The sequence below is a fragment of the Rhipicephalus microplus genome, chromosome 3 (assembly GCF_043290135.1).
Source record: "Rhipicephalus microplus isolate Deutch F79 chromosome 3, USDA_Rmic, whole genome shotgun sequence".
In the NCBI taxonomy this organism is placed as follows: Eukaryota; Metazoa; Arthropoda; class Arachnida; order Ixodida; family Ixodidae; genus Rhipicephalus; species Rhipicephalus microplus.
In genome coordinates, this window is record NC_134702.1 from 1,109,387 (window position 1) to 1,135,906 (window position 26,520).

The following is a 26,520-nucleotide window of genomic DNA, read 5'->3' on the forward strand; positions in this document are numbered from 1 at the left end:
TCTAACCGAAAGAAACGTTTTTATCGTGCAGCAAGATGTTTACCCACTAACCACCCACGCTGGGCTGCCTACAAATCTGCATCATCCATCTACATATCTGCACTAAAATCCGCTAAAGACAACTTCCTCACTCAAGTCCTGCCGTCTATGTTACAAACAAATGCAAAAAAATTCTGGCGAGTTATTAACCCCCTATCTGACAATCATATTTCCTTGATCGATTCATCCGGTAACGAAATTAGTGAAGCCCTTTGCGCTTCTGTTCTCAACGATTCTTTTATCCAAAACTTCTCCGTAGATAGCCATAATGATTTACCTAGCGCAACCTTGCACAATTATTCACCCATGTCATCCGTGATTATCGAAACTCTTGGAGTTGTACGTCTCATTGAATCACTTAAGAACGATTCATCTCCTGGTTATGATGGTATTAACACAAAATTTTTAAAAAATACTAGCGCTTATAGTTCCATTATAGTTACTAAAATTTTTCAACAGTCACTAGATACTTCTACTATTCCTAGTCAATGGAAAATCGGAAAAGTCGTTCCACTCCATAAATCTGGTAATAAACACTCTTCGAATAATTATCGTCCCATTTCTTTAACCAGTATTTGTTGTAAAATGCTCGAGCATATAATATTTACAAACATAGTCAATTTTTTAGAATCAAATTCATTTTTCACGTCAGCACAACATGGCTTCCGTAAAACATATTCATGTGAAACACAGCTAATATCATTCACTCATCACTTACATCAGATCCTTGATAAATCATCCCATGCTGACTGTATTTTTTTAGATTTTTCAAAAGCTTTTGACAAGGTTTGCCATAGACTTCTACTTTACAAACTACACCAACTAAACCTTGACGGTAACCTACTAATGTGGATTGAATGCTTTCTCACTAACAGATCACAATTCGTTACTGCCAACTGTCATAATTCTCCATTTCGCGAAGTTCATTCTGGCGTTCCGCAAGGGTCCGTCTTAGGTCCCTTGTTGTTTCTCATTTATATTAATGACCTGTCATCAGTTGTATCATCAAAAATTCATCTATTTGCTGACGACTGTGTTATTTTTCGAGAAATTACTACCGATAATGACATTAATATATTGCAGTCTGACCTTAACGCTATATCTAACTGGTGTGATAAATGGCTAATGGACCTAAACATTAAAAAGTGTAAAATCATGCGTGTATCAAGAAGTTGCACTACTTCACCTATTTACTATCTTAATAACATTCCTTTGGATTCTGTTAACTCTTATAAGTATCTTGGAGTTCACATAACAACTAACCTCAACTGGACAACTCATATTGAATACATCATTATCAATGCTAACCGCATGCTTGGCTATTTACGACGTAACTTTTTTAACGCTCCACATGGTTTAAAACTGCTACTTTATAAAACACTAATACGCTCTAAACTAGAATATGCTACAACCGTGTGGGACCCTACCTATAATAACCTGGTAACTTCCCTTGAACTTGTTCAGAATAACTCCGTTCGTTTTATATTGTCCAATTATAACAGAACCGCTAGCATTTCAACCATGAAAACTTCACTTGCACTTCCTTCCTTAGCATCTCGCAGAAAAGTCTCCCGTCTAACTCTATTTCACAAGATCTACCATCATCCCATCTTGCATGCCCAACTACTACTTCGCCCACAGCACATTTCCCACCGCATTGACCACCATCACAAAGTAGGCATCCCTTCATGCAACACAAAAACTTTTTTCAATTCTTTTTTGCCTCGCACATCAAAGGAGTGGAACAGACTTCCCGGTGACATTGTTGCTATTACTGATAACAATTTGTTCCGTGATGCTTTAGCTAACATTGTGTAATAAGTTCTTTTTTTTTGTGTTTTGTTGCAACAGCTAACATTGTATATTTAGGCTTGTTGTTGTATTACCTAACATGTATTATTATACAGCATATTAACAAACATTGTGCTCTTCCAAATTTATTTGTACGATTTAACCGTATTCACTGCTTTTTTTGTTAAATTCAATATTTTATTGTAAATAACCCACCCCCCTCTGTAATGCCATTTGGCCCTGAGGGTAAAATAAATAAATAAATAAATAAGTTAGCCTTAATGACCAGCGGTTATCCTGTCTAAGCCATACATGCCCGGCCCATGTCCATTTCCTCTTTTTGATTTCAGCTATGATATTCTTAACCCCCGTTTGTTCCCTAATCCACTCTGCTCTCTTCTTGTCCCTTAAGGTTACACCTACCATTTGTCTTTCCCTTGCTCGCTGCGTCGTCCTCAATTTAAGCTCAACCCTCTTTGTTAGTCTCCAGATTTCTGCTCCATAGCCAAGTGCCGGCAAGATACAGCTGTTATATGCCTTCCTCTTGAGGGATAGTGGCAATCTACCTGTCATAATTTGAGAGTGCTTGCCAAATGTGCTCCACCCCACTCTTATTCTTCTAGTCACTTCAATCTCGTGGTTTGGCTCCGCGGTTATTACTTCCCTAAGTAGACATAGTCTTTTACAATTTGAAGTGCACTATTACCTCTCTCGAAACGCTGCACTTTTCCGAGGTTGTTGTACATTACTTTCGTTTTCTGCATATTATTTTAAGACCCACCTTTCTGCTATCTTGTCTAACTCCGTAATCATGAGTTGTAATTCGTCCCCTGAGTTACTCAGCAAGGCAATGTCATCGGCGAAGCGCAGGTTACTAAGGTACTCTCCATTAACCACTATCCCTAACTGTTCCCATTCTAGGCTTCTGAAAACCTCCTGTAAGCACGCGGTTAATAGCATTGGGGAGATTGTTTCCCTCTGCCTTACACCCTTCTTGACTGGTATTCTGTTGCTTTTTTTTGAAGCACTATGGTAGCAGTTGATCCCCTATAGATTTCTTCCAGGATGCTTATATATACTTCATCGACGCCCTGATTCCGCAGTGTCTGCAAGGCGGCTGATCTTTTTACTGAATCAAACGCCTTCTCGTAATCTATGAAGGCTATGTATAAAGGATGGTTATATTCTGAGTATTTCTGTATTGCCTGATTGATAGTATGAATGTAATCTATTGTTTAGTAGCCTGTTCGAAATCCTGCTTCTTCCTTTGGTCTATTGAATTATAATGTTTTCTTTACTCTGTTAGCAATTACCTTTGTGAATAGCTTGTATACTACAGACAGCAAGCTGATCGGCCTGTAATTCTTCAAGTCCTTGTTATCTCTTTTCTTATGTATTAAGATGATGTTGGTGTTCTTCCAAGACTCTGGTACTCTTCCCGTCAGGAGACACCTCGTAAACAGGGTGGCTAGTTTTTCTAACACAATCTGTCCTTTATCTTTCAGCAGATTTGATGTTACCTGATCCTCACCAGCAGCTTTGCCTCTTTGCAAGCTCTCCAAAGCTTTTCGGACTTCTTTCTATCATTACTGGTGGGGTGTCATCTGGGTGACTGCTAGTTCTTATAGTATTAAAGTTGTAATTGCCCCGGCTACTGCACAGATCTCTGTAAAACTACTCCGATATTTTAAATATCCTATCCATATTGGTAGTTATTTGCCTTCTTTGTCCCTTATTGCATACGTCTGATTTTTGCCTATCCCAAGTTTCCGATTCCTATAACACATACTCATTCTCCTGGTTACGCCACTGACACCACTGAACGCAGCAACGGGCACCTGAGCTGTGCTCTATTCATATAATACTCGCACCTTCTCTGCATGATAGTGCCCGATTCCTATAACACATAATCATTTTCCTGGTTACGCCACTGACACCACTGAACGCAGCAACGCGCACCTGAGCTATGCTCTAGTCTTATGATACTCGCACCTGCTCTACATGATAGTGCCCGATTCCTATAACACTTATTCATTCACTCGGTCACGCCACCGGCGCCGCTCAACGCAGCAACGGGCACTAGAGCTGCGCTCTTGTCCTATGATACTCGCACCTGCTCTGCATGATAGTGCCCGATTCCTATAAAACGGACTTATTCACTCGGTTACGCCGTCGACGCCACTCAACGCGGCATCAGGTTTCTGAGCTGCGCTATGTTCCTATAATACTCGCACATGCTCTACATGATACTGCCCGATTCCTGTAACACATACTTTTTCGTTTGGTTACGCCACCGACGCCGCTCTAAGTAACAACTGGCATCAGGGCGGCGCTCTAGTCCTACGATGCACCTTCTGTATATAATAGAGCCCGATTTCAATTATACATACTTGTAGCGTATTCGCCCCACGGAGGCGCGAAAAGAAGACAGCTACACTCCTTGAAGTTTGGGACAAGACTAGTTTATTTTCCAAGAAACACAGGCTTCAAAAGCGACAACCAAAAGGGGCGTGGCTGCGTATCTTCCGCGGCCCTCCGGAGATAACGTGAGGCATGTTGGCCGCGTCTGCGCCGTGCGCCTCGGCATACGAATAGGTATGCGCACACAAATAAAATTATCGCGATCACCGCCCGCTACAAGGGGTCCCCTTCTAGACGGCGGAGCCTGTGAAAAAAAAAAAAACGAGCAAATGTGTGAGTTAGTCCATCAGGTGAGCCGGTTTCACGCGATCGAGAGAAACGACGTCCTCTCTGTCGCTAACACGAATGGTCACAGTTTTGTGCGACCGCGAAAGCACACGGAAGGGCCCGTCGTACGCCGGAGTCAACGGTGCTTTCACTGTTTCACGTCGCACGAACACATGGGTTGTCTCATTCATGTCTGGGAAAGAAAATACACTTTGGTTGCGGCTGACGCGTGGCGCGCAGGGTTGCGGGTGCTCCAACCAGGAATGTAGCCTTTCCATACATTCTGAAGGCGTCGGCGTAGCGCTTGGTTTCTCACCGAAGAATTCTCCCAGTAGTCAGATTGTAGAGCCGTACAGCATTTCTGCTGCACAGAATCCGAGGTCTTCTTTTATCGCTGTACGCAGGCCAGAAGAACGAGAGGGAGCTTCTCCACCCAGAGCTCTCTATCCAATTTGGCCGTTAAAAATGCCTTCAGTTGAAGGTGTAGCCGCTCCACCATTCCATTGCTCGCTGGATGGTAAGCCGTGGTGTACTGGAGCCGTGTTCCCAGAAGCCTTGCTAGCGCAGAGAATAGGTTACTCTGGAATCGTCATCCACGATCGGTCGTTATGCGCAGTGGGCAGCCATAGCGGGAAATCCATGTGGCCACAAACGCCTATGCGACGGTCCCGGCTGCGATGTCCAGAATTGGCGTTGCCTCGGGCCACCGTGAGTAGCGGTCTACACAAGTGAGCAGGTATCTGTAACCCTGGGAAGGAGGAAGAGGTCCCACCAAGTCCAAGTGCACGTGGTCGAAACGACACTCTGGTGGCCGAAATGCTTGGAGTGCTGTGTGCGTGTGACGAGTCACCTTGACCGTTTGACATGTTCGGCACGTCTTCGCCCAGAGTCGAACGTCGGCGTTAATTCCGGGACACACAAAGCGGTCAGTGACGAGCCTCTGTGTCACGCGGATTCCTGGGTGGCTGAGGTCGTGAAGGCTGTCAAACACTGCACGCCGAAACTGGACGGGGACGAAGGGTTTTGGATATTTCTGCGATATGTCGCATGTGACCATAGTCGTTGTGTATGGCAGCGGGATCTCTTCGAGCACCAGTGGCAGTGGATCCTGCCTCATCTCGGTTAGCTCTGGGTCTTCGCGCTGGGCGGCGGCTAATGTCTCAAAGTCGACGGACGCTGAAACGGTGTCGATACGGGAGAGTGCATCGGCTGCTTGGTTTTCGCTCCCCGCTATGTGGCGGATGTCCGTGGAAAATTCGGAAATGAAAGAAAGATGGCGCAGTTCTCTTTCCGAATATGAGCAACTGCTGTTCTTGAACGCATACGTCAGCGGCTTGTGGTTCGTTAAAATGTGGAAAATGCGGTCTTCTAGGAAGAAACGGAAATGCTTTACGGAGGAATAAATGGCCAGCTCTTCCAGAGGTGCTGTAGCGCACTTTCGCCAGTTTCAGACGCTTAAAAAAGAAAGCTATTGGTTTCCAGTCCTTGCCATCGTATTGTTGCAACACTGCTCCCACTGCCGTCGTTGAAGCGTCAACCATGAGCCGCGTTGGCGCGTCGGAAAGCCGATGAATCAAAAGTGTTGCGGAGACAAGCTGAGTTTTCGCGTCCTGGAAGGCTTTTTCGTGCTCCGCTGACCAGTGAAACTCGGGCGTTTTCTTGCTGTCCCGGCGCAGCAAGTCAGTTAGCGGCTGTAGAATGTGTGCACAGGATGAGATGAAGCACCCATGGAAGTTGATTAGCCCAAGAAACTCGCGCAGCTTGCGGAAAGAGGTAGGCGTGGGGAATTCCCTGACTGCTTGCACCCGTGATTCGAGCGGCAAGATGCCTTGTGGGCTTTTCCGAAAAGTTAATTCAAGCGCGAAGACTTGACACGATCACTCACACACGCACGCACCAATGCATCAAACACACAGCGCTCACTTCCAGCTGATTTATTCATAGCTCGAAGGCTTGAATATATACAGGACATATTGTGTGCACACACACAAAAGAATTCCTAGGCCATCGAATCAGCCTTGTGGGCTGATTCGATGACCTAGGAAATCTAGTGCTTCAACACCAAAGACGCACTTTTGGGGCTTCAAAACCAGACCGTGCTCGTCAAGACGCTTGAAGAGGAGGCGCAGGTGATTTTCATCCTCCTCCGGCGTTTTGTTGGCGACCAAAATGTCGTCTAAGTAGACAAAAATAAAGAGCAGTCCGCGAGTGACCGCATTCATGAAACGCTGAAAAGTTTGTGCCACGTTCTTCAGTCCGTACGGCATACGAACAAATTCAAAGAGGCCGAAAGGCGTTGTAAAGGCGCCTTTGGGATGTCGCTTGGTTCTACTGGAATCTGGTGATAAGCGGCTGTCAGATCAGCTTAGAGAAGATGGTCGTTCCCGCAAGGCGAGCGCTGAAATAATGGATGTGGGGGAGAGGATATTGGTCTGCCGTTGTCACAGCATTGAGTGCCCGATAATCACCACAAGGCCTCCAGTCACCAGACTCTTGTTTTAGCACCATGTGCAGCGCGGAAGACCAGTTGCTGGAAGAAGGTCGAATAATGCCGAGTTGAAGTATGTGGTGGAACTCACGGCGGGCCACTTCATGTCTTTGTCCAGCGAGTCTCCTAGGTCTAGCGGTGACGGGCGGTCCAGTGGTGACAACGTGATGCGTCACCTTGTGTTTGATTGGCAGTTCGGTGTTCCGAGGTCTGGTGATTTCAGGGAATTCAGCCAGAATCTTTTGAAAGTGTGACTCTGGGTTGAAAGTGCAAATGCCGCATGAGGACAGGTCAGACTTCAGTCCGATAACAGTGAGGGAAGTGACGTTACCCTTAAGACGACGATCGCGAACACTGACGTCAAGATTGAAGTGGCTCAGAAAGTCCGCTCCCAGGATGGCAATTCTGACGTCGGCCACAACGAAGAGCCATCGATATGTACGCCTGAGTCCGATGTCTATCGTCATTTACTGGACTCCATAGGCTGAAATAGCAGTATTATTGACTGCAGTTAGGCTCGAAATGAACTTGCCGCCCCGGCGATGTTGAGCTGCTGCTGGTAGGATAGATAGCTCCGCTCCGGTATCGACAAGGAGGCGTGTGCCGGTGATGCGGTTGACAACGAAGAAGAGGCGGCTTGAACGATGGCCCGTGTCGCTTTCCGCCGTTAGCGACTGGCCGGTGCATTTACCGTCCACGTTAAGTGGACGGTAAATCCAGCATGGATGGGTGCAGTGAGTTGCTTGCTCTCTAAAACGACGGTGGTACCAGCAGATGTTCTGCTCTGCCTCGCTTGAGTGTCCGTGGTGCTGCGAGCTTCGAGCACGGGACGGCGAACGATGCCGTGCAGGCCGATGTTTGTTGGACAGGGTGAGGTTTTCAACTGCTCCAGTCAGTCGGTCAACTCTGTCCTCTAGGCGACCTAACCAGTCTGCATTTTCGGGCCTTCCCGTTGCAGCAATATACATTTTTGGTGGCTCAATGCAGTCGGTAATGTGGTCGGCGAGTTGCGCCAGACGTTCGAGAGTCACGTCATCCGAGCCAGCGAGTATCATCCGTGTTGACTGTGGCAGTCTCTGCAAGAACAACTTGCGAAGCAATGGATGTTGACGCTCCTCTGACGCATGTTGGCCCAGCAGCTGACGCATTCAGTGGAGTGGTTGTGAGGGACGCTGGTCACTGAGCTCTTGATGAGACAGGAGTTGTTGCAGCCTGCTCTGTTCAGACACCTCAAGACGTTTCAGGACGGTGCTTTTTAGTTCGTCGTAGGCCTTCTCCGATGGAGTGGAGGCGAGCACATTGTCTACGGCGTAAGCGATGTCAGGTGCCAGTGCTGAAACGACGTACAGGTATTTCGACTGCAGCGATGTAATGCGTCGAAGCCCGAAGCGGGCCTCGATTTGGCTGAACCACACCCTGGGGTTCTTGGGCCATAAATGAGGAAGTTTTAACTCCGAAGCGTTGGTTGTGGGTGAGCTTAAAGTTCCTTTCTCGTCTGACATGGCTGCTGTTTTTCCAAACGTCGAGGTCACCACTTTGTAGCGTACTCGCCCCACGGAGACGCGAAAAGAAGGCACCTACACTCCTTGAAGTTTGGGACAAGAGTAGTTTATTTTCCAAGAAAAAAAGGCTTCGAAAGCGACAACCAAAAGAGGCGTGGCCGCGTATCTTCCGCAGCCCTCTGGAGATAACGTGAGGCATGTTGGCCGCGTCTGCGCCATGCGCCTTGGCATACGAATTGGTATGCGCACACAAATAAAATTATCGCGCTCACCGGGGCCATCGCCCGCTACATACTTATTCGCTCGGTTACGCCAGCGAGCCGCTCAAAGCAACAACAGGCACCAGAGCTGTGCTGTAGTCCTATGATACAAGCACCTGCTGTTCATAATTGTTCGCTATTACTATAAAGCCTACTTATTCACTTGGGTACGCCGCCAACGCCGCTCAACGCAGGAACGGGCATCAGGGCTGCGCTCTAGTCCTACGATGCCCCTGCTGTACATAACAGAGCCGGATTTTTATAACACGTACTTATTCGCACGGTTACGCCGCCGATGCCACTCAAAGCAGCGACCAGCGCCTGAGCTGTGCTCTAGTCCTACGATACATGCACCTGCTCCACGTGATAGATCTCGATTCCTATTACACATTCGCTCGGTTACGCAACCAGCGCCGCTCAATGCAGCAACGGGCATCAGAGCTGCGCTCCAGTCCTATGATACTCGAAACGGCTGTACTTATCAGTGCCCGATTCCTATAACACGTATTTATTCACTCGGTCACGCCGCCGACGCCGCTCAACGCAGCAATGAGCACCTGAGCTGTGCTCTATACTCCCATGATGCTCGCTCCTGCGCTACATGATAGTGCCTGATTCCTATAACACATATTCATTCGCTTGGTTTCGCCACTGACGCCACACAACGCAGCAACGGCCACCTGAGCTGTGCCCTAGTTCTATGATACTCGCACCTGCTCTACATAATACCACCCGATTCCTATACCACATACTCGTTCGCTTGGTTTCGCCACCGACGCCGTACCCCGCAGCAATGGGCACCTGAGCTGTGCTCTAGTCCTATGATATTCGCACCTGCTCTACATGATAGTGCCCGATTCCTACAACACATATTCATTCGCTTGGTTACGACACCGACACCGCTGAACGCAGCAACGGGCACCTGTGATGTGCTCTAGTCCTATGATACTCGCACCTGCTCGACATGATAGTGCCCGATTCCTATTATCATCATCATCCTCAGCATCATCATGAGCCTGACTACGTCCACTGCAGAACAAAGGCCTCTCTCATGTTCCGCTAGATAACCTGGTCCTGTGCTTGCTGCTGCCAATTTATACCCGCAAACTTCTTGATCTCATCTGCCCACCTAACGTTCTTTATCCTCCTAACCCACTTACCTTCTCTGGGAATACAGTTAGTTAGCCTTAATGACCAGCGGTTATTCTGTCTACGCGCTACAAGTCTATTTCCTTTTCTTGATTTCAGCTATGATATCCTTAACCCCCGTTTGTTCCTTAATCCACTCTGGTTTCTTCTTGTCTCTTAAGGTTACACCTATCATTTTTCTTTCCATTGCTCGCTGCGTCGTCCTCAATTTAAGCTGAACCCTCTTTGTTAGTCTCCAAGTTTCTGCTCCATAGCTAAGTGCTGGCAAGATACAGCTGTTATATACCTTTCTCTTGAAGGATAGCGGCAATCTACTTCTCATAATTTGAGAGTGCTTGCCAAATGTGCTCCACCCCATTCTTATTGTTCTAGTTACTTCAGTCTCTTGGTTTGGCTCCGTGGTTATTACCTGCCCTAAGAAGACATAGTCTTTTACAACTTGAACTGCACTATTACCTATCTCGAAGCGCTACTCTTTTCCGATGTTGTTGTACATTACTTTCATTTTCTGCAGATTAACTTTAAGACCCACCTTTCTGCTCTCCTTGTCTAACTCCGTAAACATGAGTTGCAATTCGTCCCCTGAGTTACTCAGCAATGCAATGTCATCCGCGAAGCGCAGGTTACTAAGGTACTCTCCATTAACCACTATTCCTAACTGTTCCCATTCTAGGCTTCTGAAACCCTCCTGTAAGCGCGCGGTACATAGCATTGGGGATATTGTGTCCTCCTGCGTTACACCCTTCTTGACTGGTATTCTGTTGCTTTCTTTATGAAGCACTATGGTAGCAGTTTATCCCCTGTACATTTCTTCCAGGATGTTTATATACACTTCATCGACGCCCTGATTCCGCAGTGTCTGCATGACAGCTGATATTTCTACTGAATCAAACGCCTTCTCGTAATCTATGAAGGCTATGTATAAAGGATGGTTATATTCTGAGTATTTCTCTATTACCTGATTGATAGTATGAATGTAATCTGTTGTTTAGTAGCCTGTTCGAAATCCTGCTTGTACTTTTGGTTGATTGAATTCTAATGTTTTCTTTACTCTGTTAGCAATTACCTTTGTGAATAGCTTGTATACTACAGAGAGCAAGCTGATCGGCCTGTAATTCTTTAAGACCTTGTCATCTCCTTTCTTATGTATTAAGACGATGTTAGCGTTCTTTCAGGACTCTTGAACTCTTCCCGTCAGGAGACACCTCGTAAGCAGGGTGGCTAGTTTTTCTAACACAACCTATCCTCAATATTTCAGCAGATCTGATGTTACCTGATCCTCGCCAGCAGCTTTGCGTCTTTGCATGCTCTCCAAAGCTTTTCTAACTTGTATCATTACTGGTGGGGTGTCATCTGGGTTACTGCTAGTTCCTATAGTATTAAAGTTGTGGTTGTCCCAGCTACTGTAGAGATCTCTGAAAAACTCCTCCGCTATTTTAACTATCCTATCCATATTGGTAGTTATTTTGCCTTGTTTGTACTTTAGTGCATGCATCCAATTTGTGCCTATCCCAAGTTTTCGATTGCTATAACACATACTCATTCTCCTGGTTACGCCACTGACACCACTGAACGCAGCAACGGGCACCTGAGCTGTGCTCTAGTCATATAATACTCGCACCTGCTCTACATCATAGTGCCCGATTCCTATAACACATACTCATTCTCCTAGTTACGCCACCGACACCACTGAACGCAGCAACGGGCACCTGAGCTGTGCTCTATTCATATAATACTCGCACCTGCTCTGCATGATAGTGCCCGATTCCTATAACACATAATCAGTTTCTTGGTTACGCCACTGACACCACTGAACGCAGCAACGCGCACCTGAGCTATGCTCTAGTCTTATGATACTCGCACCTGCTCTACATGATAATGCCCGCTTCCTATAACACGTATTCATTCACTCGGTCATGCCACCGGCGCCGCTCAACGCAGCAACGGGCACTAGAGCTGCGCTCTTGTCCTATGATACTCGCACCTGCTCTGCATGATAGTGCCCGATTCCTATAAAACGTACTTATTCACTCGGTTACGCCGTCGACGCCTCTCAATGCAGCAACGGGTTTCTGAGCTATGCTATAATCCTATGATACTCGCACATGCTTTATATGATACAGCCCGATTCCTATAACACATACTTCTTCCCTCGGTTACGCCACCGGCGCCGCTCTAAGTAGCAACTGGCATCAGGGCTGCGCTCTAGTCCTACGATGCACCTGCTGTACATAATAGAGTGCGATTTATATATTACATACTTATTCGCTCGTTTACGCCACCGAGCCGCTCAACGCAACAATGGGCACCAGAGCTGCGCTGTAGTCCTATGATACCCGCACCTGCTGTTCATAATAGTTCGCGATTACTATAAAGCCTACTTATTCACTTGGATACGCCGCCAACGCCGCTCAACGCAGGAACGGGCATCAGGGCTGCGCTCTAGCCCTACGATGCCCCTGCTGTACATAACAGAGCCGGATTTCTATAATACATACTTATTCACTCGGTTACGCCGCCGATGCCGCTAAATGCAGCGACCGGCACCTGAGCTGTGCTCTAGTCCTACGATACTGGCACCTGCTCTACGTGATAGATCTTGATTCCTATAACACATTCGCTCGGTTACGCCACCGGCACCGCTCAATGCTGCTACGGGCATCGGAGCTGCGCTCCAGTCTTATGATACTCGCAACTGCTGTACTTATTAGTGCTCGATTCCTATAACATGTATTTATTCACTCGGTCACGCCGCCGACGCCGCTCAACGTAGCAATGGGCACCAGAGCTGCGGTCTTGTCCTATGATATTCGAACCTGGTCTACATAATAGTGCTCGATTCCTATAACACGTACACGTTGGCTCGGTTACGCCCACCGATGCCGCTCATTGCAGCAACGGCCGCCTGAGCTGTGCTTTTGTCCTATGATACTCGCAGCTGCTCTACATGATAGTGCGCGATTCCTATAACGCATTCATTCGCTCGTTTACGCCACCGACGCCGCTCAACGCAGCAACGGGTGATAAGTTGCGGTCTTGTCCTATGATACTCGCATCTGCTGTACATAATAGTGCCTGATTCTTATAACACATATTTATTCGCTCGGCTACGCCAGCGACGCCCTTCAACGCAGCGACGGGTGCGTGAGCTGCAGTATTGTCCTATGATACTTGCACCTGGTCTGTCCGATTCCTATAACACATACTCGTTGGCTCGGTTACGCCACCAACGTCGCTCATTGCAGCAACGGGTACTTGTGCTGCGCTCTAATCGTATGATACTCGAACCAGCTATTACGGGATTGTGCCTAATTCTTACGGCACATACTCTTTCTCTCGGTTGCACTACCGACGCCAAAGGCGACACCGCTCAACACAAGGATGAGCGCCCAAGAGCTGCGCTCTAAGCATGTTCTTGACATGTTACGTCGTCATTCATCTGAACGCAGGAGGCAACAGGAGCTATGTATGTGCAGAATCCTTGATCCGAAAATCTGCCGGTCACGCAATTGTGTTATACCTGAAAAGCGAACCTATCACGTATTTGCAGGGCACCCATCATGATGCTTTATGGCGTTGACTCCCGCCAGAGTTGGGTGGTTGCGGCCTTCTCCAGCTGGTTCCTGTTTATGGTGTGCATTGGGCAGCGTGTGTTCAGCATCATCTACGTCGGCATATTGGAGGCATTCCATGTCACTAGACAGGAGGCCTCTTGGCCAATGAGCACCATAGACCTTCTTGCTAGCCTCTCGAGTGAGTATCTACGACGCGCTCTGTAAAACACTATTAAGAACTGCTAATTCTCCACTGTCTGTCCTATTCATCTACTTTTGCCACCTTAAAATCACAGAGACTGCACTTCTGTGTTGCTTACCAAGACAAAGTTTCAGAGTAAATTTCTAATCCTTTGTTGCATAGTGAGATGTGCTTGGTGCTTGCGGCCACGAGACTAGGCCTACAGCCTCTGTGATGTGTGTGCCAAAACATTTAGACGCACTATTTGTCGATGCATGGGGCTTGCTTCCAGGTGCGCGTTCTATATTTCCATCAGCGAATTTCTTGCCGTCTGATGCGCAAAAGTCACCTATATTTGTTCCTGCTTTGGCTGCACATTCGGCTGGTACACATATTGAAGTGTACCAGCGCGTCAAAAAATTGTGAATACTTCAATAACGCACAAGTAGGGAAACATAAAAGACGTGATCAAACCGTTTTAATTGACCGTCTTTCTATGACGATGAGAAATACGCGGACACGGGATGCAGCCCATTCCTCATTAAGCGGACATCAAGGCTTGATTGTTGAAGGCTACACATCCGGCATACACGAATTTTCATCTCTTCCACCTTTCCGTGAACCTTTTTGCTCTTCTCTATAGCAACAACTATGATTTGCCCCTAGTGTTGGAGCAAAGCAAGGACTAACTCTAAAAATATATTCCAATATGCATAATGTAACACACACACACACACACACACACACACACATATATATATATATATATATATATATATATATATATATATATATATATATATATATATATATATATATATATATATTGTAGGCATTCATTAAGCACATCTACTTTCTTTACACATATTCATCATCATGAGTAATCGTCATCTTCATCTGCTGTGGGGACTTGGCTTGTCTGAGTTCTGTGCCTTGGGCGTGGTCGCTTCATCGTGTCTTCTGGGCCTAATAAAGGTTGCCTTCACCGTTACATCACAAGTGGTGGAGTGTGCTCTACGATCTTCCGTCCTCTCCCAGCCCGATCTGCCTCCTGGAGCTGCGCTCAGGTCGTCGTTTGTACCAGGTGTCCGGTAACATGCCTCAGGACGAGCCAACCGGCGCTTCTGCGTCTACCTCCACGGCCCCGGCTACCACGGCCTATCCAACGTGGATTATCACCGCGCACCAGCGTGAGCCACCCACGTTCGCCGGACTTCGAGGTGAAGATGTTGAAGATTGGTTGGACCAGTTCAATCGAGCGAGTTCCACTAACAACTGGGATGATCCTACCAAGCTTCGCCGTGTTTCTTTCTACCTCACAGGCGTAGCGAAAACATGGTTTTTCAATCATGAAACGGACATTACGGACTGGACACGCTTCAAGCAACAGCTTCGCCAAATTTTCGGCACCCCGGCGGTTCGTTCAGCTCTCGCGAAGAAGACACTGGATTCTCGCAAGCAACAATGCGGTGAGTCCTACACGTCGTACATAGAGGATGTGCTTGCTCTCTGTCACCGTTTCAGCACGTCCATGTCAGAATCAGAAAGAGTTCGTCATCTATTGAAAGGGATAGGCACGGTCGCGTTCAGTGCCTTGGTCATTCAAAACCCGACTACAGTCGCTGACGTTGTTGCCACGTGCCAACGCCTAGATGAACTTGAATCCCAATGGTTACCGCCGGACAGCTCTGAAAACACTACCACGACTGATGCCTCATTGCGTGCCATGATCCGGGCGATTATACGGGAAGAGCTGCAATCTTTCGGCCTCTCAATGACACCGAGTCCACCTCCCCCCTCCAACACTGTTTTGCGGGATGTTATCAAAGAGGAGTTGGCGTCCATGACCGGGCCAGCGTCTGTAGAGTCTCCAGTACCTCGACTCCAGCCGACGTACGCACAAGTCCTCGCTGGCTCACCACCCGTGGTACAACCGATGCCCGCACACTAGACGCCTGTCCCGCTGGCTTCGTTAACTCCGAGTGTGACTAGCCAGCCCTTTCACCCAGCGTGGCGGCCGCATCGTCCGATCTGTTATTACTGCGGCTATCGGGGCCACATTGCACGCGTCTGTCGGAAGCGTCAGCAGGACGAGCGTCGTGGACTTGACACCTATGGACGGGGTGATGGGACAAGCTGGTACGCTTTCCAACGTCGTCCTTATGATCCGCCGCTACGCCGCTCACCGTCTCCAACTGCGACATCTGAGCCAACCAGTTCCTACCGCTCTACTAGACGCCGCTCACCCTCACCCCTCCGCCGTTCCACGTCTCCATTGCGACCTGTCTCGCAATTCACCAACCAACGCTCGGAAAACGAACCTCTGCAGCTTTTGGAGGAAAAGCTGCATCGAACGAAAAGACAGAAATTCCTCTAGTGCGTCCATATAATACGATAGCTGTTTTAATAGAAGGTGTGTACGTGGACGCTTTAATAGACACTGGTGCTTCTTTGTCTGTGATTCATTGTTCTTTGTGCTCACGTCTACGAAAAGTCACCACCCCTTATGATGGACCTACACTGCACGCTGCTCAAGGGGACGCCATTAGACCTGCCGCTATGTGCACCGCTCGTGTTTTCATAGCTGGTATTCTTCATTTTGTACAATTTGCTGTGCTGAATTCGTGTGCCCACCAGATTATATTAGGCTGGGATTTTCTGTCTACGGCGAACGCTTCCATCTGCTGTCGAGAAAATGTTGTTCATATGATGGAAACTGACTATGCCCTGTATGCGGATGACAAGCCCGTTCGCTTGCTCGCTGCTGAAGAGACCGAGCTACCACCTGGTCATCAGCGGATAGTTGCCATCACTTCTAATGTGATCGACTCTGGTGACGTGTTTGTCCAACCATCTGCACGCTGTCTCGCAAGAGGTATAGCCCTTGCTTCAGGTCTAGCGCGATTCCACAATGGCTCCGGACTTCTCTACGCTACAAACCAGACTTCTGAGAAAATTCTCATTCCTAAAGGCACCACAATGGCTTGCGTTTCTGAATCTCAACCTGTCTCTGTTGTCCCGCTTATGCCAGCGTGTTCTGACCTTTCTTCTATTGGACGTTCACCAAGCGTTTCTGTTCTTGCTGCGACTATTAGTCCAGAACTGACCTCTTCACAGACAGATGAGTTGCTTGCCTTGCTACAAAAGCATAGCAGATTGTTTGATGCCCATTCCACATCTCTGGGACAGACGTCCATTATTAGCCATCGTATCCAGACCGATGGCACTTCCATTGTACGCCGTCGACCATATCGCGTCTCTTCATCAGAGCGTGAGATCATTGAACAAAATGTAGCCGATATGCTGCAACGTAACATTATACGTCCCTCCACGAGCCCTTGGTCATCCCCTGTTGTTTTAGTAAGGAAAAAAGATGGCTCCGTGCGATTCTGCGTGGACTACAGAGCACTTAATAAGATTACCCACAAGGATGTTTACCCCATGCCGCGCATAGACGATGCTTTGGATTCACTGCAAGGTGCTGAATACTTCTCAAGCCTAGACCTGCGTTCAGGTTACTGGCAAATACCCATGCACGAGGATGACAAAGAAAAGACAGCGTTTTCAACACCAGATGGGCTGTATGAATTCAACGTCATGCCATTCGGCCTTTGCAATGCTCCAGCAACATTCGAGCGGATGATCGACACAGTTTTACGAGGCTTGAAGTGGAAGACTTGCTTGTGCTATTTAGACGATATCGTTATTTTCTCGTCAACCTTCCCTCAGCACTTGCAACGACTGGACGAAGTTCTTACGTGCCTTGCAAACGCAGGCCTTCAGCTGAACACCAAGGAGTGCCGTTTTGCGAGCAAGACGATTAAAGTGTTAGGCCACATCGTAAGCAAGGACGGTATTCGTCCCGATCCTGACAAGATTTCCGCTGTCCAACACTTCCCGCGTCCTGAAAAAGCCAAAGATTTGCGCAGTTTCCTCGGCCTCGCTTCTTATTTTCGCCGATTCATTCGAGACTTCGCCTCAATAGCTTCACCATTGCACAAGTTGCTCGGATCAGGCGTCGCCTTTGTGTGGTCTCCTGAATGTGAAGCGGCGTTTGCCCAACTGAAGTGTGCACTCACATCCGAACCAGTCCTCTGCCATTTCGACGAAACCGCGCCTACGCTCCTGCATACAGACGCTAGTGGTCGAGGCATTGGTGGAATTCTCCTACAGCGAGACAAATCTTCACGTGAGAAAGTCGTCGCATACGCGAGTCGTGCATTGACCCCTGCTGAAAAGAATTATACCATCACCGAACAGGAGTGCCTAGCGGTCGTATGGTCAATACAAAAGTTTCGACCTTATCTCCACGGCCGCCACTTTACTGTGGTTACGGATCATCACGCCTTGTGCTGGCTCTCGACAATCAAGAACTTGTCCGGCCGCCTTGGTCGCTGGATTCTTCGCTTACAAGAATACGACTTCACTATCACATACAAGTCGGGAAACAAGCACCAAGACGCCAACGCACTTTCGCGTTGCCCGCTCTCTTCGGAGCCGCTTAACAAACCCGCCACTGCCGCACACGAGAAGCTTTCAGCCGTCTCTTCCCTACATGTTTCGTCATTAACTACTTTGGACCCAACTTCTCCAAGCGAGTGTGGTTTGTTCTGATCTCACCAACGTGCTGACCCTTACTGTCGCCGCATCATGGACCGTCTTGACGGGACTTGCCGGCCCCCTAACGCCCGTCTTCGCCGACAGCTGACGCAATTCAAGCTCAACAACCACGTCCTGTACCGTCATATCTACCACCCTGATGGTCAACGCTGGGTGCCCGTTTTACCTCGCTCTCTTCGGACTCAAGTCCTCAAGACATATCACGACGACATGTCTGCTGGACACATGGGCTTCCAGAAAACGTATGACCGCATAAGATGTCACTACTACTGGCCGGGCTTGTCCACCTGTGTCGCGAAGTACGTTGCCTCATGCGCCCTTTGTCAGCGTCGCAAGCTACCTACATCAACTCAAAGTGGACAATTACAACCGCTCCCGTGTCCCCTGCAACCATTCGAGGTAGTTGGCATTGACCTGTATGGTCCGCTTCCTATGACTGTCACGGGCAATCGATGGATAGTTACAGCAGTCGACCACCTGACACGCTACGCCGAAACAGCTCCCGTGCCTTCTGCATCAGCTTCGGAAGTGGCCGACTTCATCCTTCGAGCAATAATCCTTCGACACGGAGCTCCTCGTGTAATCCTGAGCGACCGTGGAAGAGTATTTCTTTCAGCACTCGTCGAAGAAGTGCTCAAGGCAGCCGGCACTACACACAAAACAAGCTCCAGTTACCATCCTCAGACGAACGGCCTGACTGAGCGCTTCCATCGTACCTTGTCAGATATGATTGCGATGTATATCGAACCCGACCACAGAAACTGGGACACCATTTTGCCATTTGTCACTTTTGCGTATAATACCTCTGTACAGCGCACAACCGGTTACTCGCCGTTCTACCTCGTCCACGGTCGCTTCCCCTCTTCTTTCCTCGATGTTTCGTTCTTCTCTGCGCCTGTCAAACCATGTTCATCTTCAAGTGAAGAATACGTGTCTCGTCTACTTCATTGCCGCCAGCTGGCTCGCGTCAACACTGAAGCCAAGCAACAGGATCGCAAGCTTGAATATGATGCCTCTCATCGTGCCGTGTCTTTCAGCCCTGGTGACGAAGTCCTCCTTCTTACACCCATTCGCACTCCCGGACTGTGCGAGAAGTTTCAATTACGTTTTATTGGCCCCTACACTGTCTTGGAGCAAACATCTCCTGTGAATTATCGCGTGGCACCCGTTCTTCTTCCGATGGACCGCCGCTACAGGGCAGCAGAAATAGTCCACGTATCCCGCATGAAGCCTTTCATACGGCGTTCATCTTCGCTTTAAAATGCGGACAAGAGCTGCGGTCAGGATGACCGCTTTCACGTGGGGGGGAAGTTAGTGTAGGCATTCATTAAGCACATCTACTTTCTTTACACATATTCATCATCATGAGTAATCGTCATCTTCATCTGCTGTGGGGACTTGGCTTGTCTGAGTTCTGTGCCTTGGGCGTGGTCGCTTCATCGTGTCTTCTGGGCCTAATAAAGGTTGCCTTCACCGTTACATCACAATATATATATATATATATATATATATATATATATATATATATATATATATATATATATATATATATATATATATATATATATATATATATATATATATATATATACGTGTGTGTGTGTGTGTGCGTGTGTGACGTAAGAAGGCAGGGATGGTTAGGAGAGGTAGATGAGTAAGAAGTGCTGTGGAATAAACATGGCCTATGAACCAGGCCACGTTGCCCATTCATCATATAGCATCACACGAGTCGGCAGCATGAAGACCTGGCGGCCACTTCTTCAACCGGCCATTATCATCGAACATCTTAGCAAGACGCAGTGACAGAACGTGAACCACACAAGTACATCCCTACTCTACACCATGACCAGAATCATGACAGAACCATCAGCTGACCTTGAAATCCCCATGTACACCAGATCAGCGGACGATGGACCCGTACAGGACTAACTGAAACTATTCGAGTTCCACGCCACTGCTGCATCCTGGTCGGAACGGAAGATGGTCAACTTTCTCGACTACAGCATCGGTGAAGCTTTCAAATTTTACCTCTCCCACATCTTCGAGAACGATGAGTCTTGGAAAAAGATCAAGGAAGAAATGATCATTCGATTTTAAAGAATACAGTGACCATCTACGACGAAAACTCGATTATAACCCACCATCCGCAAACAATTTTACTCAGTTGTGGATTTCACAGGCAGTCTTCAACCATTCGTACGCGCTACAAAATTCGGCCTCTGGCATAAGACGAAGTGGCACACGGGTTCAGTCACAGAAGACAATGCGTCTTTCGAGAAAAACACAACCACCTAGCAGGCCTCCCCTTCTGCACGAAAGTCGACATTTCTTTAGTCATCGCTTCAGCACATGACACGAGACATTGCTCAATCAACTAATGCCTTTCACTGTCCGTCTCGCACACGTGGTCCACCACATGGGTTTTCATCACGCGGTTTTTCAAGCGCTCCTAACACTCACCATTTGCCTTATAAGAACGCCGTATTCATAACAGATGACCTGGCGCTAAGAGAAAATGTCCTGTCAAGCCATACTCCTTCCGTACGGTTTCATGCATCACCATCCGGAGCACACAACCTCGACAGTCCAAACAAAACAGAAGGCTCAGACGCATCGAACGTCACACGCTACCAGGTGCAAGAACTACTCGCAGTGAACAGCGAAGAAGAAGCCTCTGAATAGCTTCGTGTCATTTCTACGGCACCACAGACTTGCCAAAATCTGCAGTTCAAACCTATTAATGCCACGTAACCTGTGGTACCTTCAGGCAGAGCTCACCAATTCAAGAACCGAACAATTGCAGAAGTAAATCATACATCAAACCTCGTACACAGTAGTCTTTCATAAGCGTCCGCAAGGAACCACGTCACCGAAGCCTCTGAACAGCATGCTAGCAATGATGACGCATTACTAACTATGCTCGACAAGCAAGACACCAGCTCACCATACATCAGCTGTATACTGGACGCGTCAAACGTCGAAGGAAATGAAAGCCCAATTTTGGAAGGGTCACCACTACAGCCATCACCTGAGCAGCATCAGCAAAGCAAGCAAGGCCAAGTTCATAAACTCATGCGACAACAAAAGAGACTGCAACGAGGGCATGGACGAACGCAAAATTCAACCGAGAAGCACTCACCAAATGAAGAACATCAGAAAAAAGTATCTCTAAACCAAAGGCCAATTCAAGACGTCAAACTCTTTCAAACAAAGAAAAGTCACCAGAGGCACTCCCTTCACCTCCTATTACGCCGACTGCACCACCACAGAAAACGCCGAGAAAGACGCGAAAGCACTGCTTGCAGACCGCAAGCACTCGGGCACTTCGTCACAGTCTGTCAAAAAGCGCGAAAGCAAAAAGTACCGGGATTGCACCATTCACGACGCAAAATAACCCGATGACATCCGAGCTGCCGATGCAACAATGCATTCGAACCTTGCTCAGTTTTCAGAAGAGTTCAAACAGTATTGTAAGTATTCATGTGTAGCCCGGTCTGTTCGGAAAGCAACTGTCAAGCTCGTCCACCAGAGTTGTCATAGAAATTACCAGACTGCTCCCTCGGCCTTGAAGATTTAGTGAGATTGGGAAAATTCGTCGGAACGTAAAACTATGAATTTCGCCATTATTTTGTTTATTCTCTTCTTCAATTTGTTGTAGTTTGTAACTAGTGCTACCTTTTGGGGGGGAGGGGGGATCCTGTGACGTAAGAAAGTAGGGATGGTTAGGAGAAGCAGATGAGGAAGAAGTTCTTTGAAATAAACATGGCTTATAAGCCAGGCCATATATATATATATATATATATATATATATATATATATATATATATATATATATATATATATATATATATATATATATATATATATATATGTATATATAGATGAACTAGACCATCAGAGTTTCTTCTGGCTACCGTAATAAAAGTTATAAACTTTTGCACTATACTGCACTATTCTCGAAGTTTATATATATATATATATATATATATATATATATATATATATATATATATATATATATATATATATATATATATATATATATATATATATAATAAAGGCGTTCATTAGCTGGCAACCAGCGATCATACGCTACGGCGACAGTCATGGCCAAGCACGGACTCACAGCGCGATGTGCGTCCTTGTTGGGTAGCCCCACTAGAATGTACTCAGGAGTTCGACCCATTTCAGAGTTCGGAGGCTTCGCTACAATTACCCCTGGGTCGAAGAGGGAGCCGCCTGGCGACCTGACAGCTTGTTACTATGAGCGGGTCATAATAAGCCTTCAGGTGCTCCACGTTGACGATGTCGCGCCCGTGGAAGCGCATGTCCGAAGATTGTTCGACGGGTTCGACCAGATAGTTGACCGGAGATGTGCGCTCGATGACACGCTAGGGGCCTTCGTATTTTGGAAGTAGTTTCGAATGGAGGCCAGCTACAAAGGTCGGGATCGAGAGCCATACAAGCGCACCAGGTAGGAGCGTGGGTTAAGAAGTGGTGGAGCCATAACGAATTCTCTTCTGCCGCTCTTGCTCATGCGTCGTAAAAGTCATGGCGATCTCGCGACACTCTTCAGCAAGCCTGGCTTTTTCAGAAATAGGTGCACACTCAGGTGGATCAGGCGTGTACGGGAGTATCGTGTCCATGGTGTGCGACGGGCGTCTTTCGTACAGCAAGAAGAAAGGTTAAAAACTGGTCATGTTCTGAGGGGCATTGTTGGAGGCGTAGGTGACGAAGGGCAGTATATTATCCCAATTCGTGTGGTTAGCAGCGACGTACATCGAAAGCACATTGCCGAGGGTGCGGTTAAAGTGTTCGGTGAGGCCATTCGTCTGTGAGTGGTAAGCATTAGTTTTGCGGTGGAAAGAATGGCACTCCGTCAGAATGGCTTTGACGTCTTCCGACAACAACACACGGCCTCGATCACTGATAAGCTCTTGGGTGCTCCATGGCGCAGTATGAATCAATGCAGCAGGAAGGACGCAACACCACGCGCAGTAGCCGCAGGTAAAGCGGCGGATTCGGCGTATCGCGTTAAATTGTTAAATTGTCTACGGCAACGATGGCCCAGCCGTTGCCAGCCGACGTCAGAGGAAGTGTTTCATACAAATTGATATATACGCGCCCAAACGGACGGTCAGGGTAAGGTAACGTTTACAGACCGGCGTGCGACATGTGTGCTGACGGTTCGCGGCGTTGGCAAGCGAGGCAAGAGCGAACGAACTGCTGCACGTAGCTGTACATCCCGCGCCAGAAGTAACGTTGTCGAATGCGGTGGTAAGCTTTAGATACCCCAGAGTGCACGCATTGTGGATCAGAATGGAAAGATTCTCATATCTCTGCCGGCAGACTGCGAAGTATCACGAGTAACAACTGCCGGTCATCGGCGTCGTAATTGCGTCGGTGTATACGAAGCCGTCACGGATGGCGAAATATTGAGCTCGACGACGCAAGGCACGCATGGATGGTGTTGCGGACGGATCATAGAACAAGTCAATCAGAAGGGCGATCCAATTATCATTTCGCTGTTCGGTGGCGAGGATGTCAACATCGATGGCTGAAACAGCGATTGAGGCTACTGAGCAGGACGCGTCGTCTTCAGGTAGAGGGAAGCGCGAGAGGGCATCGGCGTCAGCATGCTTGCGTCCGTTGCGGTACAACACGCGGATGTCGTAGTCTTGTAAGCGTAGAGCCGAACGGGCGAGACGGCCTGAGGGATCCTTCAATGATGGCAGCCAGCATAGTGAATGATGTTCGGTGATGACATCGAATGGGCGAGCATACAAATAAGGTCGAAACGTTTTAAGGGCCCAGACGATTGCCAGGCACTCCTTCTCCGTGACGGTGTAGTTTGCTTTGGCTCTCATGAGCGTACGGCTTGCATATGCTACGACATATTCAGGGAATTCGGGTTTGCGCTGCGCCAGGAAAGCGCCGAGGCCTACACCGCTGGCGTCCGTGTGCACCTCCGTTGAGGCCATAGCGTAGTAGTGGCGTAGAATGGGAGGAGACGTCAACGAATGGCGGAGCTTTGCGGACGCGTCGTTGCACTCGGATGACCACGAATTTAGGGCCCTGTTACTTCTAAGGAGCTTCGTGAGCGGTGATATGATCGTGGCAAAGTTTTGTATAAAGCGTAGTAAGTATGAGTACAGGTCCACTAAACTACTCAGTTCTTTGATGAACGCAGATTTGGGGGATTTGGCCACGGCCCGAAGCTTGGCCGGATCAGGAAGAATGCCGTTATTGGACACGACGTATCCGAGCCTGGTACGTTGTTTGGGGTGGTGCGCAAGCATGGCCTCCGCTATTTCTTGCTCAATCACTCAACGGATGGGAGGCACAAGGGTAGTGGCCGATTGTTGAACAGCTGGTGGGTTGGCAAAGGGCAGAAAAGAGACGCATGATTTCTTCACGGATGAAGGACTTGAGGTCTGCCATCAACACCCCTTGGTCACAACTGGCCTCCAAGCCAGCAAGCGTTGTAGCTCGTGGTGGGGAGCGACGTGTCATCGAACGCTTCCGGCGGAGCTCCTCGTAGCTCTAGAACAGTGTGTTGACCTCAGCCACATTGCCGGGGTTTTGGCGAGCAGCATCGCGAAGGCATTATTGTCAATTCTGTACATGATGTTTCGGATCTTGTCAGACTCGTAAATGGTGTGATTGGATTTGTTTTATAAGTCCAGGACATCTTCAATATAGCTGGTGAATGACTCACCGCGATGAGTGGTGTGCGCGTTCAAAGTGCGCGCTTTTGGAGAGTGCGCGTCACAAAAACAGAAGAGAACAGAGTGCACGCGCGGTGCTGCCTAGACAACGACGATGACGATGGCAGTGAAGACGTCGCGTGCACGAGGACGCGTGGCACCCCGTGAACAAAATAAAAGATAAGGAAACCAATGATCATAGACCACGGAGAATTTGAAACCCAATGGCTGGGTACCACGAAGGTACAAAATCTAAAATCGGGATGAGGCAAGTGGGCTAGAGCGGAAGCAGAAGCCAGAGCGGAAGCAGAAGCCTGAGCAGAGCAGATCAAGGGGAGTTCGAAGAAGACGGGGCAAGCGGAAGGTCGTCACCGGACCGGGCGCTGAAGATGGGCCGTCGGACGTTGGACCCGAGCCTGCAGGACTTCGACCGGCCGGGGCCTCCTGCCGTCGTGTTCCCGCTCGAGAGGACCATGGCCATCCAGTCCTGAACTCCTACCCAGGGCCTGCGGACTTTGGTTCCAACAGGCGAGCAACAGCCGTCGGGCTACGGGCCCAAGCTGTGCGCCCAGGTGCTTGGCCAGGTGGACTCTGGTTCCCTGACGCGTCACCGCCAGCCTGAGTTCTCTCGTCACTGACGGGTCTACACTCCTAAAGCCAGAGCCACCACGTTCCGGTCTGGTTTCTCGACGTGTCGTCAGCAGCCAGCGTTCCTTCATTCCCGTCCTGCCCGCTTCCTGAAGCCGGAATCACCGCGTTCCGGTTTGCTCATCGTCGTCGGAATTCAGCGTGTGGGTGAGACCGAACAGATATCTTGCCCTACTCCACCGCTCAGCCCCATTCAGACGTTAGATTCAGTTGAACACTTTGAACTTTTTTGTTGAGGGTTGATAGATGGATTTCGCCATTAACTAACTGTTTATTAGTTGTTTTGTTTTATGGGGGATTTTCGTCTTTTTACTTTTCAAATAAACTTCTTGTTTGAGTTTTGATACCAACGGCTTTTTCCCTTCGTTAAGTCTCTCATGTGTTTTAACCTTGGAGAACTCTTCTTACTAAACATCTAAAAGAACCTTGCATGACAAATTGGCGTCCGATGACAGGACAGAGCCGTTTGTTTTTCATGCAGATTTTTTGACGCGAATAAAGTCATGAAAAGCACTTCGGAATTATTAGATCTGGCGGATAGTATAGGTCTCAAGGGAGCGGATTTCGAGGAGTGGTACGAAAAGCAAATGGCGCAAGCGCAAAAGGAACGGGCTGCGATATGTGACGCTAAAGAGCAGCATATTGTATTGCAAACACACGCTAAGAGAGAGAAGCTCGAGCGAGAGACAGAAAAGAAGCTCGAGCTCGAGCGAGAAAAAAATGGCAACATATCCACGGGGTGGATGATGGAGAGTGGGGCGAAGCATCCGTTCGTGTATTCGTTCTTGCTTCCGTCCGTCCATGCGTCCATTCATGCGTCCACCCATGCGTCCATCCGCCCGTCCGTGCGTGCGTCTGTACGTGCGTCCGCACGTCCATCCATGCGTCCGTCT

General features: G+C 48.2%; 1 protein-coding gene across 5 annotated transcripts in view; it reads left to right on the plus strand.

The window, feature by feature from the left end:
* The window catches only part of LOC119184566 (monocarboxylate transporter 12), a 249,508-nt gene that overhangs the window by 13,888 nt on the left and 209,100 nt on the right, over positions 1–26,520 (plus strand). For all 5 annotated transcript variants that reach the window (XM_075888709.1, XM_075888707.1, XM_075888708.1 and 2 more), the window contains exon 2: positions 13,468–13,670. In XM_075888709.1, coding sequence (XP_075744824.1) covers positions 13,478–13,670 — 193 coding nt within the window. In that variant the 5' untranslated portion in view covers positions 13,468–13,477. The remainder of the gene's footprint in view (positions 1–13,467; positions 13,671–26,520) is intronic.